At 38.1% G+C, this 17,288-nt stretch overlaps 3 protein-coding genes across 3 annotated transcripts; all 3 read right to left on the reverse strand.

Annotated features, from left to right (window-relative positions):
- On the reverse strand, positions 1-2,902 carry timm10b (translocase of inner mitochondrial membrane 10 homolog B (yeast)). Its single transcript, XM_044371638.1, has 3 exons — positions 2,583-2,902; positions 2,394-2,489; positions 1-825 (listed from the first exon to the last, which is right to left on the reverse strand). The coding sequence occupies exons 1-3, from the start codon at positions 2,607-2,609 to the stop codon at positions 196-198; spliced, it is 753 nt and encodes a 250-aa protein (XP_044227573.1). The 5' UTR covers positions 2,610-2,902; the 3' UTR covers positions 1-195.
- A 324-nt stretch (positions 2,903-3,226) lies between these two features.
- Positions 3,227-8,684, reverse strand: LOC122995423. The gene is made up of 6 exons (XM_044370649.1): positions 8,594-8,684; positions 7,520-7,627; positions 7,346-7,382; positions 7,059-7,183; positions 6,253-6,317; positions 3,227-5,527 (listed from the first exon to the last, which is right to left on the reverse strand). Exons 1-6 carry the CDS (start codon positions 8,604-8,606, stop codon positions 5,036-5,038), a joined length of 840 nt encoding a protein of 279 aa, XP_044226584.1. The 5' UTR covers positions 8,607-8,684; the 3' UTR covers positions 3,227-5,035.
- A 1,349-nt stretch (positions 8,685-10,033) lies between these two features.
- Positions 10,034-15,162, reverse strand: si:ch1073-15f19.2. The gene is made up of 7 exons (XM_044371759.1): positions 14,987-15,162; positions 14,403-14,753; positions 13,851-13,960; positions 13,539-13,695; positions 11,503-11,853; positions 10,694-10,796; positions 10,034-10,486 (listed from the first exon to the last, which is right to left on the reverse strand). Exons 1-7 carry the CDS (start codon positions 15,066-15,068, stop codon positions 10,348-10,350), a joined length of 1,293 nt encoding a protein of 430 aa, XP_044227694.1. The 5' UTR covers positions 15,069-15,162; the 3' UTR covers positions 10,034-10,347.
- Between the last annotated feature and the right edge of the window lie 2,126 nt (positions 15,163-17,288).

Here is a 17,288-nt window from a genome sequence, read left to right on the forward strand (position 1 = left end):
CAGAAAACCAGAGCACCCTTCCATTCAGGAAACTGTAACCAGCAAAAATTATATAATATGATGATATTCAACTCTTCTTTTCAGCAATACAGAGATTAACATCACAATTAGGACTGCCAGTGATGAGTTATTTGTTAGATTAGGGCAGTGTGTGTGTGTGTGTGTGTGGGCGAGACAGATCCAGACTGAGCCTCATTACTGGCCCGACTGCGGGGGAATCTCTGGGGCTCTCTCTTGGCCTGACAGGCTCACTGTGGATTTAGACACTGTAGGAGCAGCTACTGTTGACACAGGCAGGTCCTCTGTGAAGGAAGTTGGTTTCGCTGGCATTAACACTGGCACTGAACTGCCAGACTCTATGTGGGCACCAGCTACGGGCGGCTGTGGAGAGCCTGCTGTATAAGACGGTCCGCTGCCAGCTTTCTCAAGCGCTAAGAGATTTACTGTTTCAGTAGCAGGTGTGAACGGTGTGGCGGCTGATAATTTGACTTCTGCAGCTGTTGCGGATTTGTGTACAGCAGCATCCAGCTCAAGTGGAATATCTATTGCTGCTGGCTTTAAGACTGAGTCATGGGCTTCTGGACTAACATCAGTCACTGATGGAGGCAACAGTGGGGGTGGAGATGTGGTGATGGGGGTTTCAGATGCTGGTGAAGCTTCTGTGACGGCGGGCCCCGCAGCCCCAGCCGCGGCTAATTCTGCTGCCTTGCTCTCCATCTCCTCCATCCGCCGCTGCACCATCCGAGGCATCAGCTGCACATAGGTGCCCATCAAGCGGTGGTTAGAGCGGATCAGCTTCCCCGCACAGCTGTCCACACAGCGCTCCTGGAAACACAACAGCAATCAGAGGTGATGAGTGGAAAACTACAGTAATGTTCATGATTCACTATGTGGCCAAAAGAATGTGGACGGCCCGGAACAGAAAATCAGAGCAGTGGAGGCTGTTAGAGCAACATACATACAGTGGTGGGATGTAACTAAGTGCATTTACTCAAGTACTGTACTTAAGTACAATTTTAAGGTACTTGTACACTTGAGTATTTCCATTTTGTGCTACTTCATACTCCCTTTCAGAGAGAAATATTGCAGTTTTTACTCCATTACATTTATTTGACAGCTTTAGGTACTATTCAGATTACAATTTTACATAAAATAACATGATAAGCTTGTTCCCAGACCTTTTCATTACAAAGAAATCAGCGTGTACGCGTGTCTCCTTGTCAAATTTTAGATATCTGTAAGTTATTCATTCCACCAAAGACACATTTCCTCTCTAAATGTCCCCTCGCATGGTTTCAATAAATAACTGCTTGAGGCACAAAGAGTGAAAACTCTGACATTTCACAAAAATGCAAAGATTAAAGAAAGGTTCTGAAAAACTAATCCAAATGTATGTAGCAGAACTGTTTTTTTCTTCTCTCCTACCCAATATATCATCTAAAGACCCCTCAGATTTATCTTGTGACCCTCACAAAGCAGTTCAAACTAGCTCCACCTTGAGCAACTACACCAATAAAATGCTGCTAATGCAGCGACTCATCAGTATGAATAATGTAGCTAGTAATACATCTATACTTTTACTCGAGTAGGATTTTAAATGGAGGACTTTTACATGTAATGAAGTGTTTTTACATTGTGGTATTGATACTTCTTCCACCACTGCATACATATGACCATAGATTTGGAATGAGATGATCAACAATCACCTTGCAATATACTGTTATAGTATATATATATAGTGTGTAAGCAGCATGTAGCTGCTGGAGGTGGAGCTAGTTTGAACTACTTTATATACAGTTAGCTAGTTTAGTCCAGTGGTTCACAACCTAAGGATCTGGCTCCTCCAAAGGGTCACCATATAAATCTGAGGGGTCGTGAGATGATTAATGGCAAAGGAAAGACGAAAACAAAGTTCTGATACACAAATCTGTTTTCAGTTTTTGGACTTTTTCTGTAATCTTTGATTTTTAGTGAAATATTGGATCAATGGAATATTTATTGAAATGAAACCATGTGAGAGAGCTGTTCACAACTCATACACATCTGAAATGTGACCCCGACTACACACTGCTTTTTATAAGACGTCAAAAAGCAAAAAGGTTGGAAACAACTTGTTTCCTCCTTAACAATGTGTTGTATTTTAAAAGCTTGTTATATTATCCATTGTGTCAAATCTTCATCTGAAAAGTATCTAAAGCTGTCAAATAAATGTAGTAGAGTGGAAGTATAAAGTAGCATACCATGGAAATATTCAAGTAAACTACAAGTACCTCAAAATTATACTTAAGTACACTACTTGAATAAATGTACTTTTCACCACTGTGCAGCTGTATGTAGATGTGTGTACATATGTAGTTGTCAGGGTATTTATGAGCTCCAGTCTCCTGTCTCACCTCGTCCATGGTAAGGTTTCTGTAGTTGAAGTTGCTGCTGCATCGCTGGAAGCAGATTTCAGTCATGCGGTTGTAAACCATCAGGAAATCCCGCAGCTGCGACAGAGAGAAACATCACCATAAACTCACCATAATTGTGCATCTATCTTATGCCTACTGTAGTTGTCACTGAACACATTTGTGACTCACATTTCTCAGTTGTTGGTCAGGATCCATCGTGATCACGTCTGAAGTTGCCCACCGATTAGCTAAGATGCTAACACCGAGAGCTGCTCCGCTAATGAATGAAGTAAAATGTGGATCTTACTGAGTCGTCTGAAGCTGTCTGACATTAATTAAAGCACATTCCTGCAAGATGTCATTTACATGCCACCTTCAATGTGTCTCTAATCGCAACCAAACATGAACTGGTCCAGGTAATGTGTGTGGTTAGAGTGGCATGACATTCACATGAGCGCTGCCATGTTTCCAACGAAGATCGTCTATTGCTTGTGAGATGCTTCACTCGGTTCCCAATCCTTTTCCGGTTTACAAAACTGGGCGTTTAGTGTGACTGCTGACTATCATCGATGCTATATCTTTTATATATCTTTTTCCTGTGATAATATTTTATCAATGATAGTATTAGTAATAATAATAAGAAGAAGAAGACGAAGAAGAAGAAGAAGAAGAAGAAGAATGTCTTCTGCACACTAAAAAAATGCCTGTTTAACCTGTTCCCCAAACTCTTCCTTTCAGCCAAACCAGAAGCCAGTACTTCATTTTATTCATCATCTTATTTTCATAATACTAATAATATTTAATATGTCTGTCACATGTCCACTAACATTATGGGAGTTCCATACTAAATTGCTGGAGTACACCTTTAAACAAAGTCTTCTGTATGGAGTCCACAGCAGTCTCAGGGGAAAAGAAATGCAGCCAAAATTTGGTTTTGTGTAGCTATTCAAATCATTTCACATAGACATTTGATAAAAAATCACACAGTTTTTTTAATACATCATTTTCAGAAACATCTATTAAAATAAAGATAAAAATATTCATTTATCAAAACTTTTATGTCAACAAGCATTTCATTGCCACAATATAAAAGGCATAATGTTGCAGCCTGAGCTCTTGATGGTCTACTGCAGTTCAGGACCTTAAAATATTCTTCAACCAAGTCAATTTAAACATGATACCATGGTAACATTTAGTGTGCCTTAGATTGTTTTTTTTTTTTTGTTTACTGTACCAAAGACCATAAAAATGCTTAAAAAAAATTCTCCTTTGTCTTTCATCAGCTAAAAGCTTTAGCTCTGTTTGAACAGGAAGAAAAGTGCCCTTTTTATTACGTCACCCAATGCAATCAAGGGAATTTCCTGAGCAGTCCAGCAGAGTGCATACAGTGTAAATTGTAATGTAGAGACTGATATTTTCTGTAAGGATTCTTGGCAATCATTCATAGCACCTATATATATTTTAGTGCATGGCTGATATTAATCTAATAATCTTAAAATGCTTCTAATTACAACTTAAATGTGACAAAGCTGAGGTGCAGGTCTGTATGAAAGCACTATTATAAGAAACACATTTTCAGGTTTTCTCATACCAGTATTTGACAGTTATTAATTGTACCCTGTTTGATCTGCTTTGTAATTTCAATTCATTCACATGCAAGTTATTGCGACATCAAATTATGTGCTTGTTTATTTGTTTGTTTATTTTTGTTTTGGCTTCCCTGCATGGCCGCAACAGATTCAAAAAGCCTGAGGCCAAAAATGTATCCACAGAGGGGAAGTAGGCCATGGTCACGTATTGATAAGCTGTCAACAAACAGTAAGTGTGCTGCAGGCTTCTCACTGCTGTGTTAACTTCAGAGCTCAGTTCCTTCAGCAGATAGTAGGGCAGGAAATTATCCTTTCCAAGTGGGGATTACAGAGAGAGAAATAATCATTTAAGCAGATGGCACATTAGCTCATAAGTGCAATAGATTATAAGGGTAATGACCATTATCACAATGTTGACGTGGAAAATCCTCCGTGGGTTACATTTACATAACAATATGCCCACAGGGAAAATAAAATTGCATTACTCACAGTATATCGTACTTATAGCTTTCCTCTCTCTAGTGCCTTGCCTTTTAATTTTATCTTCACATTCGTTTTATCTCCAGTCATAACACGACCGAAAAACAGATTCACTTGTGAAGGAAAGCACATTTGCCCTAGAAAGTGTTGCCTCTTGAGGTCTGGTCTACAGCATGGAAAACAAATGTAAAAGATTTTTCCCCTCACACCCTTCTGTGAGACAAGACATCAAAACAATGAATAATCCTCTGATGAGCTGATGTTTTCCTTGTCTTTCGCAACAAATTTTTAAAATTTCCATGTGGCCCTTGACCTCTAAATGTCACACACAGTTTCCTTTTTTTATTACATCCTCTGCATAGAAAGGTACACTTTTTCCCTCAGTTGCTCAATGTGGAGAGTTCAAGAGATAGGTTCTTTGCATCAGGAAATTGCTCAACTGTGCAAAGCTCATTGAATGTTGAAGATGATGTAGTTTTCATTCTTGCAGACACAGTAATGGACAGTAGTTTTTATTGACTTTTTCAGGTGGCCTAGTTTGAAACAAGAAAAGAGTCGTGACATGATGTCTGCCTAATCTTGTTGGTCACTATCAGGGCTAAAATTGCTGATGAAGTGATTTGCGTCACTCTGAATAGCTTCTATCTCTGGAAGCTGTGTGCATACACTCCCATTATTTTGTCTTTCCTCACTCTCTTCTTCTCCTATCCATTTTCTACTTCCCCCATCTTCCCGCCTTCTCATTCCCTCCCAACCCATACTCTCCTTTTCTATATTTATACTCCTTTCTCTTTCCATATCCTCTGTCTCTTGGGCTATCTGTTGACTGTTCAGGTAGATGCTACTGTGCGAAACCATTGTGCTGGTGTCTCTGGGAGGAAGGTGAGCATCCATGTCTGCTTCCACCTCCGAGAAAGCGTTGACGGGGTGTGTGAGGTGGCCTGGCGGCTGATCTTGAAGTTTGTTTCGTCCCTGGTTCTGGCCCTGCTGATAGCGATACTTCTTCTTGCGTTTCTTGGCCAGCTTCAGATCCAGCGAGGCATAATTCAGGTCAGACTGTGGTGGCTGGTATCAGACAATGGAAACAAAGTGGGTTGTTAAAATATGGTTTTTGTATTTGTAAGCAAAAATCCTGCAGTTAAAAGGACACATCCTCTGTCTGAGATAAGAGTTATGGCTGCAGGTTCTCATGCATTTCAAGAAGTCTATTTTTAGAACATTTTGTGCTTAATTGTATTGTAACAGTTTCATTGACCACAATGTGTCTCTGGTATCAGATGCTTTCCGTTTTGAAAGCAAATTTGTCAGCATGGTTTAAAGTGATCTGCATGGATATTTTTACATCATATATTTAGTATCAGTGTGAATAGCAAATATACTAAAATAAAAGCATTTACCAAAATACACTCAGGCAATTGGTTTAGAACATGATTACATTTTGTAAACAAGTCAGTTTTTTTGCTTGTTACCTAGTGCATCTTACAGTCACTACATTTCATCTTACGTACTAGAGAGGTTTAACAATTTATTCATTCTAGCATGCATTCAAGAAAAAAAAAAACACGTGCAAACAGGCATAATCAGGGAAATTAATGAGCACTGTCAAACAGGCACAAAATTAATCTTGCGCCGCAGTGAACAGAAAAATGATGATGAAGTTTGTTTTTTTTTTTTGTGTGTGTGTGCAATAATGTTGTTCTTTTCTACACAACAAACTACATTAATGAACTCGCAGAGATATATTGTACCAGTGATACCTGCTAGTCTGAACATGCAGTGACAGCAGTTACCTTCATATGATCTCTTGTGTGTTTCATGGTCATCATCTCATAGCAAACCTCTACAAGACCTGAATCTGAAGTGAAACACAAGAATTGTTCATTTGTTTAACATTAAACTAACACTGTACAAACAAGGAGAAGAATTCAGATTTTTAAAAGAATCTATAGACTGAATTACTACAGACAAATCTAAAGCAATTTATAGGCAAGGCAAGGCAAGTTTATATGTATAGCACATTTCAACAACAAAGCAATTCAAAGTGCTTTACGTAGAGCATAAAAGGCATCAAGACAGAATATAAAAGCAGCACAAGTAAAAAGACATTTAAATACAATTTAAAAGTGTTAAATTTGGAAATAAAAAGAAGATAAAAAAGGAATAAGACAGATAAAACAGGAGAATAAAAGTTACAGTGCAGTGTAAAATCTTAACCCTCAAATTTGGTTTAATAAAAGGCAAACAGAAAAGTCTTCAGCTGTGATTTAAAAGAACTGAGAGTTATATCACAATGGATGAAAATGAAATCTATACTGTAAATGTAGTTATTTAAAGTGGAATGGGGAATGATCCAAATATACTTTCAGTTTTTGTTAAAACACACTTGGCCACGTTATATTTTCAGTAATCTACTGTATACAGAAAAAGAAAACAATCATGTTATACTTATGAAGAAAATCGAATTCGATAGATAAAACAAGGCTTATACAAAATTATACCTTTTGTGACAGACTGATTGATTCACTGCATTCTAAGAAAATTCAGTGATTTCCTCTTATTTTTCTAAAAAGGCGACAGAATGCAGGCCTGCGCTCACCTCTTCTATCTGTGTTGATGTTGCCATAGATTGGATTTTCCTGTTGCTCATGATGATCGTTGGGATTTTCCTGCTGCTCGTGATGATTGAGGTCATGAAAATAATGCCCTTCATTCTGTGACGGGCTTCAACAAGATATGGAGGTTTATTTCCACAACAAGATTTCATTTGTAGATAAGAAAGAAATAGGAATATTGGATTACTTAATACACATTTACAAGTACTGGACTATATAACGTGTTAACATGCAGAGAGCCTCATCAGAAATAAATAAATAAAAAGCATACCTTTCTCCGTCATTAATGTGTGGGTGCCAGCAGCCATCTGTGTTTGTATAAACAAAATATTTAGCAATTTATAAAATGCCCTGTACTGGTAAAAGGTTTCAAATCAACGTAACCACATTTAAAAAAAAGCAAAACAACATGCCAATAAGACAAGAACAATTAAAATATCCATACCTCTGCACAAAGAGGCTGTCCGTCTGATATAGAAGATGACATTGAGACACAAAGAGATCAACAAGGCCAGAGATAACACCACCAGACCAACCAATTCAGTGTGGCACACTAAAAGATGAACACAGGCCGATTATTAACGCCTCAAACTGTTAAATTTCTGTCTGTGGGAATCAAAAAATGTAAAGTTTCCTAAGCCAGTGTGGAATTACGGACTTACATTTTTATCAGCTATCACTAATATCGCTTGGAATTTCCCCATGTACTTCTCAAAAACACACAGAAAAGATGAAACATTTTTAAAATGCGTCATCACTTTGCACTGGTGACAAACGTGCAATCAAATGCTTAAACAATACTGAACAATTGGAATTCCAATTGGAAGAAAAACAGAGCAAGTTGCAGACATTGAAGAATATTAAAGCCATTATAAAACTATTAATGTATACTGTAAATACATATACCTTTGTATCTACCTGTATCTATCTGTGCATGTATCTACCATGTGTTACTACACATGGAACATGTAAGGACGGTTTCTCAAATAATGATCTAGAAGTCACAATGTTGCCTCCAAAGAACTATTATTTTCTTCAACGGAAGTAAATATTGTACCAATATCAACTGCACAATACTGACAAATTTCACAGGATATTCATTCATCCTACTGTAACCACAGTTTGCAAGATAAATTATTAGATTAAAAGGTTTTACAAGTGTTTCTGAGGTTAAGTGTGCTGCACATGGTATAATTAACTTTTGTCCTGTGACACCAACGTGTGTGGATCCTAAACGGAGCAAGATACCATCACATTCAAACAAGTTAGGATTATTAACTCATTGTTTTGTTTGTTGTAATCCTCCGATTTTTACATTCACCTTTTGTTCTGCCATTCTGTGACATGTGCTTTTGATTTTCTGCTGATTTCTGTTTTTGTGGTAAAATCAACATTTTGCAAAATGATCCTTTGGGAAACATACAGTATTTACAATGATATCTACTATGTAGCAATATTATATTCAAATTTGTAAATCTAAATATAAGTTTAGAAGTTCCAGAAGTTATTCTGATCTTACCGTTTTCGCCCATAATCCAGCCGACTTACAACAAAATGGGTTGTCTGTCTGACACGATTGCTGTCAGGCTACAGGGCATCACCGTCTTTAGTCAGAGAGGTGTGCTACACTGTAGTCTATTTTTACCTTGCCTTAGTTACCTCTCTCTTATCACAGTGCTTTGAAAACTGGCTGCTCTACAGTTACAAACAGGAAACTATGTAACCTCATTCTAAGGTGCAGTCTGAATATTGCGAGATACAATGCAATTCCAAATAGGTCACCATATTACTAAGATGACAACAAACAGCAGCAATTTTCGATGAATACAATTTTCTATTAATCCAAAAATAAGTAAGTTTAAAAATGTGAGCACAGAAAAAAACATTCCATCCTTAAAGGCCAGAAAAGTTTCATTAAGTTTATTCACCAGCAAAAGATATTTTGTAAATTCAATTCAATTCAATTCAGTTAACCCCTAATCCTATTTTCAATTTAATAAACCTGACTCTGATCCTAAAAAAAGGCTTAACCCTAAAATAAATAGTTCAATTTGTAGGACCCGCCTTTTCAGTCCCCAGATGGCAGAGGTCAATTCCCACAGTGTTGTGAATAACACTCACACAAACACGTATACTTAGTTTGTGTACAGTACACTAGGCCTGTACAGTATATATTATATGTATTATCTTTGTACATGTGGCTTCAGAGCTTTATATAAACAAGAATTTATTCATTGCATACACACAATACATTGTGGTTTTGCTACTGTGGTCGGAAAATCAGAAGAAAAAAAAGGCAGTCGTGACAGGCTTCTCAAAACAGCAATACGCAGAAGTGTGTGCGTGTGTGTATACATAGAGCATGTTATCGGAAAAGCAGAGTCCACTTAATCTGGCCTCAAAATAAATTATCACCACAGAGGAATAAAAAAATAGAACCAGTGAATACTTAAAAGTATGAAAAGCTGTATTGACATTTACATTTCAAAAACATCCATTTCCTTTGTGTGTGTAAGATGGCATCCAGTGGTTGTTATGTTTTCTTTTTTTTTTTTTAGCCATTAAGCCCTTGTGGTTTGTGGTTTAAGGCCCGCTTTGTACACTCAAGTGTCACTCTGTGGTACCTGTGGACACCAGTGGTCTTTGAGAGCTTGCGACATCGGCATTTAACAGCTAGATTAGAGGAAGCCATTGGGCTTTCATTTCAGACAGGAAGTCCTAAATCACAGATTCTACAGATAAAAGCCAGAATTACAACTTCACAGATGCGTTAACAGCTGACGTTAAGTTTTGTCTCTATACAAAAAAAAAAGTGCCTGTTGACTGCTGCATGAGATACAATAGCTATGATTTAAAATGCAAATGAATGCATTAAAAAAGACAATCTGGATATATGATATTGTGAAAATAGCATAAAGAGAAAGTACCTACAATATAATAGTAAAAAAAAAATCAGAGGCAAATTAAACCAGTTTTTATTTTAAAATATTAGAAACTTTGTTGTGAATTGTCATACATTCAATATACAAGAAATCCCTAGAAAAACCAAAAAAACAAAAACAAAAACATCTCAAAATACTTAGCTTCTGTAAGAGTAAAACCAAACCCTGAAAAATTTTATACACAATAGCAAAGAATCTACCCAACCCAAGCCAGATAAACACACAGCCTGCATTTGCAGAATTGCTTGAGAATGCTGTCACCACAGTTTGAAAACGACCACAACTGAAAGTAGATGCATGTGCATGTAACCAAGACAGGACACAGCTTACATTATACATCATTTAACTGATGCTTCATTTCAAGTTCTGTTCCTGAGTTACACCTTGAGATGGGGTAATTGTCCCGTTGTTTTGCAGCTGTATACTTGACTGGCGGAGGAGGGGGTTTAAATGAAGGCGGTTCATCCATCCTACAGAAAGAGAGTATAGTATAGACTAGTGGCATTGCTAGAGAGTTAGCTGTATCCAGGAAATATGCAGATATTGTAGTAAAATAAAAGAAATATCAATATTTTCCCTGTTGTTCAGGGTCATGCTAGGACAGACATGCACTGGGTGATCCTGAACAAGTGCAAGCAAGTGTAAAATGGATATATAGTATATGGCGAGAGTTTCACCTCTGCTTTATAATTTGTCTCCTCCAGTGAATGCCAGCCACAGCGATCAATACCAGAACTGGAACGATGATGAACACACACACCAGATGACTTCGTGCAGTATCTAAGGAGTAAATTCAGAGAAGGGAAAAAGTGTAATTTTGGAGGACAGCAGCAAGAGATCTGTTTCTAGGACACTAGCACATCAGTTTGTTCAGTCTGCAACAAATATTGATAATAAATGTTAAGCTACAATGTGAAACTTTTTGCCTTTCGGCAGCAAGGTGTCCATTGCAATCTTCCCCTACAGCTGGTCATGCTCCAACTCCAGGAGTTGATGCTTATTTTAATTAGTTTTCTACCTTTACCTATTTAGCCTGAGGCTGAGATAAAGCCACCGCATTTGATGAAGAGGCAGATGATGAAGAATCTGTGGCTTATGTTCACCTGTGGTTTTTAAGGGGTCTTGTCTGTTGAGAATTAAGCCATGCTGTTACTTAGTTGTTTGATGCTTTCAAACTGTTTTTACTTTCCGGCACCATGGCTCCCCTTGCCGTCACAAAGCAACCCGCACTGTTGGCAGTCCCCAGAGCAAATGATATGATCCCTCAAACAATATATGAGAGCATTAATGAAAAGCCAATTTCAGGCAAACTAAGAGATGTAGATTCAGACAGACAGAATATAAAACTTCCACCTTTGTTTTTGAGTCTCATGGCAGATTATGGTCACAGATCCTATCCTAGAAATGTTGCATTAGTGAGGGAGAAAGGAAGAGAATCACGATTTTTCCAGCATCAATTAATTGTGAAATATCAAGTAATTATTACCATTATCCCCAATGGAGTCTGTTGTTTTTCCAGCGCTCAGAGTTGAGGTTGCACCAGATGATGTAGAGTTTGCTGTACTGTTTCCCGTGGTGCTGGACTCCTCTGTCCTTATGTCATTCCTCGTTGTCGAGTTGTAGAAGTTATAGGGGTCAGTTTGTGTAGCAGAGGATGATGTGACATTCGCTGTGATAGTAACATTGCTGGGTTCGGGATTATTATCTGTTACACCAGTACCTGCACCCATGGTCCAAGTGGTTGAAATCTCAGCACTCTGTGATGTGGTAAGGCCGCTGTCTGCTGATTTGTTCAAACTTTCAGATACATTAAACTGTGGTGACACTGTCACAAGATCTGAAAGAAGCAAAACAGGGGGGACTATACTAAACATGCTGTCAGCAATGAACTGTGCTTTTTCAATGTTGTCAGTGCATTATCAGAAACATATATTCTTGCCATTGCCATTTCTCCATTGCCATGTCATAAATGACATGAAAAAACAAACTGTAGCCAATATGAAATAGAAATCTCTTTGTTCGTGTTAGCGGCATCCCAGTTAAAGGCATAGTTCAACATTTTGGGAAATACACTTAATCGCTTTGTTGCCAGGAGTTAAATGAGAACATCGATGCCACATGTACGAAAAGTAGCTGGAGCCTGCAGCCGGTTAGCTTAGCTTAGCTTAACATAAAGACTGGAAATAGGGGTAAACAGCTTTATGCTAGATTAAGCTAACAGGCTTCTGGCTCTAGCTACATATTTACCATACCAGATGTGAGAGTGGTATCGATCTTCTCAACTAACTCTTGAGAAGGAAGCAAATAAGTGTTTTCCAACAAACGTCAAGCTGTTCCTTTAATGAGCTTCACACTGAAAAGCTGAAAGTAATGCACAAAACTTTAAAATATCCACTACACAGTGATACATCATTAAAACATGCAACAAGCAGGCATTTATTAGCACCCTGTGAATAATCAATTAGTAAAATAAGACAAAGAGCTCATTCAAGAACCTGTGCAGTGAATCCATGGGCATAGAGTGCTGATCCAAGGCAAATCTGTAGGCATGAATTTCAAATTCAATGGTATGGCGAATGTGTATTTCTAATTAATGAGTATAATTAATCTGTTATGCATCGATTGTTTTCTCTACTGTTCTTATATTCAGGGATATGATCCATGTTAGCTTGCATCCCCTTTGAGACACAACTGGGAGATTGAAATTCTGCAAACTTTTGCTCATTTACAAGCATATTAAATGCAATCCAACGCCACGATAGGATGTGATCTAATGCAGCGCTGTGTCTGTTTCAAGTAGCTCATATCATTTTTCAAACCGACATTCGGGCTGTACTACTCTTATCTGTCCAACAGATTGTGCTCTCACCCCATGACATGATTCAGAGATGCTGTTGAAGCTCTGCTCAGTGTGTGTGTGTGTGTCTTCCTGTGGTTTGAAAGTACATAGAGATGAAGAGCAGGAAGTGACTTCTGACGTCTGTGTGGCTTGTACTTTTTTTCTTTGCTTTCTTTTTCATGCGAGTACTTATTCAGATTCTCATGAAAAACATGTAGGCCATGCATGGGGAAGCAGACAGCCGGGGATTATTTTCCTACTTAAGCACAACCCACTCACAGCACTATAAGCTACTATAGAACCAGTGGGGCAGACGACATGTAGTTTGGTTGTTTTACAATTTAAAAACCTGTGAAAAAACTGCTTTAGTTCTACTTGATTCAGCATTCACCTTAATCCCATGGCGCAAATGATTTGCAGCAAATAATTGAGAGAGAATTTTTTCAAGTTTTGTAGCTCCTAATTTATTCACATTGGTACTTTCTTGTAACATGGCTGACAGCTTCAGAATCCTTTGAATCTGTCTCTTTCCTTCCAGCTAATTAACATTTTTAATGCAACAGTATAATAACAAAAGTCAAGTATCAGCTCTCTGGTCCAGTGCAGTTTATTAAGTCATGAGGAAATGCTGAAATTAAGTACTACACAAAGAGAAATAGTGGGAAGGAAATGGAGAGGCTCACCTCTCTTCGAGCTTGTGGTTGTTGCTTGGATTGTGATGATAAACTCTAAATGCAGAGTTTCGTTTCCTCTGCTGGCAGTCAGTGTGTAAACCCCTGCGTGAGCATCTGTCACCCACCAGAGCTGCAAAGATTCATTCTGCGACACCAGCTCCTCGTTCTAGAGTAAAACGAGATTATGTAGCACATACATACCTTTTCATATCAAGGTGTTTTTGTAATGTAGGTTTTGAAGTAACTAAATAATCCTGACATTCAGTGAATGAACTGAAATACAGAGGAATGAAGAAATGGCATGTTTCCTGTTTTCCGTACCTTGGTCCACCTGTACTGTACATTACGGAGCGCTGTGCATTGAATGGTCACATTTTCTCCAGACTGGACTTCAACAGTGCTATTCACATCACACGTTATTCTGAAAACATCTATTAGAGAGAAAAAGTGAGATTAACTTGAACTGACAACACAAGAATGCTTATGTAAAACATTTGCTGTAAAATGAAAAGAATCAATGATTACAGAGCAGCGGATGATATTAGCATAAGAATACTGACTACTTTATTTTCAGATGGGCCAAATAAAGGAATGAAAATACACATCTCATGTCAAACACAGCTCTTGGATGTGATTTTGCAATTATTACATACATTTGCTCAGAGGTAAATAACTGCTGAGACTGGTGGAGAAGGAGTGCTGTGATGCAATCAGGAGTAACATTAAAAACATGCAGTGGACAATAAGATAGAAGTTGTTGTCATCCTGTATGTTCTAAACAGAAAGTTACATCTCTACCCAGATATTAAATCCTGTGAGGAATGCAGAGTCTTGGTTGAAGCATATACAGTAGTGTGTGCATGTCTGCCTTACCTTTGATCTTTAGCTCTGTTTCAACCCTGGTGGAGCCAAAAGGAAAAGTTGTAACATCACAAATATAGATGCCACTGTTCCAACTCTCCAAGCTATGAAGCTGTAGATAGGAGCCCATGAAGTTCTTTGTATCATTGTTCACAATCTGGATGTTAACATCAGACCTAAATCGATGGACTCCATGACGTGGTGTGTACAGAGCCAGCTTTTCTATTTCATTTCCTCTCTTACTCCATTCAATATTGACAATCTGGAGATTGGTGATGTTTTTTACAATACAGTGTAGGCTAATGTTCTGGCCCACTACTGCTTCCACCGTTTCATCATGGAACAGCTCAACATCCTGGTGCCCTGTCAAGCACATCAGATAGCGTTGGAGGCAAGGAAAGTGAGGAGACAAAATCACTTGCACTTTGAAGTTGCTATTACAGACTCAAGTCCACTGGGATGCAGGCAGATACAATCATAGTATTATACCGATGCAGCTTGTCACACCAGAACCCAATACAGATTTCAAACCCACATAAATATCCCCTCTTTCTTTGTATATTATATGAGCAACAGCACATGTGGTCCAGGATTACCTTGTATAATAGAGGCGAGGAGCAGGAAAGAGAAGGCCGTCCCCAGTGCACCTCCAGCCATGTTTGAGCTCCCCGAACTCATTACAATCAATCAAGCTGAATCCATCCAGGGATTCGGCAAAGAGAGAAACAGTAAACTGTCGACTGAGGTTAAAGAGTGGAGAGAGGGTAGAAGACTGAGAGACAGACAACAGGAAGCCACACAGAGAGACAGAGTGAGTCATAGACATAGTGCTGTACCTTTGTGGTGAAACCTCTGGTGCAAAGCAGATATTTACAAGAAGCATAAATCTTTGCAGTGCTTACCATTATTTATCCTTTTGTTCAGGACTAACTAACAAGATGCAGAAATTTGACTAATTTGAGCTCAGATTATGACAATAGAAGAAAGATACCAAGGGAGCACACAGACACCAACACGATTGAAAGATTAATTAGTTCTTTTTAATTAAACTGTTAGTTATTTAAACTAATTACAGATATGCACAGTTTTAACAATTACAAGTCACTGGAGATTAGATTACCTTATTTATGGAAATATGTGAACTGTAATTTTGTAATAAACCCTTTAAACTTCATATGTTTGATTTAGTACAATCTCTACTACTGAAAATGAGATAAATTGATTGCTTAGTATTACTTGTCTATTTTGTCCTCTATATTTATTAGTGGTTAAAGTCTCAGAGCTGAACTTAACTATAAAAGCTTTTCAAACTTGCACTGGGATAAAAAGATAAAATCAAATATTGCAGAAAAAAACGGGCTTGTTTTTGAGAAGCAGGATTTTATTACTCCAATAATTCAATAATTTGTTTACCCTATTCATCAGAGATGAGCAATATTATTCTTTCAACACATTAGGTCACAACACTGGATTTCCAATACATAAATGAATTCTTCAAAGAATTGAATCATTTGTCTGCAACTTTGCGGGAGATGGCTTCATACAACTATGTCCAATTAGTACAGATCATAAGAATAAACTGTGAAATCTGTTTGAATCTTCTAACCAAAGGCCACAACTTTATGCATATCTAATAGCGAGCTCAGGCTGAGAAAATGCTGATAATTAGGCACTTTTTTTGTGTACAAATGTTCTTTAGGGATTTAAGAACAAACCTGATGATATAGGTGTTTGATGAATGGGTGACACTGTTTTCAAAGGTAAGGGCAGCAATTTTCAATATCTAATTTCATCAGCTAATCAGACAGAGAGCTATATTAACTGTTATTAGTATATCACAACAGGCTGTCATCCCAACAGCCTGTCCGCCTTTCGCTCTTTTCATCTCTCCTTTCCATATTATGAGCTCTCCCTTCATTTATTACGAATACTCCCTGTACACCCAGCAACGCATTTAGATGATTGATGATTTTACAGTCATATTCTGTGTGTGACCTTTATAACTCAAATTAGGGTTTAGTGGAGTGACTGCTATCCAGTGGGAGATTTCTATCAGTATTCTATCAGTGTTTTATCAAAGTATAAGGGGACCTTGCCTGCATTGCTTTGTTTGATAAGGACTCACTTTCCAAGGTAGACATGGAAATCTCAAGGATTTCTGACAAAATGTATCATCACTTTGATTGCTTCATTCAGTGGTCCAAGAAGTGAACAAAATGTAAAGCATGTGGCTGCTTTTAATCCCAATGTCCCTGACAGAAAAGTTCAATAGGGACTGTTCATTCCAACAAAATAAAAATTAAAACAATGAATTACTGGTCTTATAGGCTCTTTTTGCTTTATTTGGTGTGATGAGAGGGAAAGAAAGTGCTGTGCTGTGACCTGCTGGTGCACCATGCCCCTCCTGCACCCACTAATGGTTCCACACTGAAGTCACGCCTGCTCTGAAAGTATATTGGGCTCCTAGATACCCCTGTGACCTGCAGCAAATTGAACATTTTGCAGCATATTGCACCAGGACATTAATTGTCAACTCTGTGTGTAGATATTTGTATCTACGTGTGTGTGTGTGTATGTGTGAGGTGTATGCTTGTGTGTTTGCTGACCTCAGGGGGGTGTGGGACCAGTGTTAACACACATTCACACGTTCTCTACTGCTCATTTAGTCACATTCACTGCTCAGTTTCGCTGTGAGCACAGTGTTATCTCAGCAATGTATTATTAAAATCTGGGCATGTTGTGCAGATTGTCTGACTTCAAACCAGTGAGAGACTATTTTATTGTACTGCTGTTGAATATAACAAAGGCTGTAACTTGCACTACTTCCACATTCTATCCCTTTGACAAAAGATAATGACCATGCCTTACTTCTGTTTTTAAACATCACAATAATAGTAT

This window comes from Thunnus albacares, chromosome 13, assembly GCF_914725855.1.
Source record: "Thunnus albacares chromosome 13, fThuAlb1.1, whole genome shotgun sequence".
NCBI classification, from domain to species: domain Eukaryota; kingdom Metazoa; phylum Chordata; class Actinopteri; order Scombriformes; family Scombridae; genus Thunnus; species Thunnus albacares.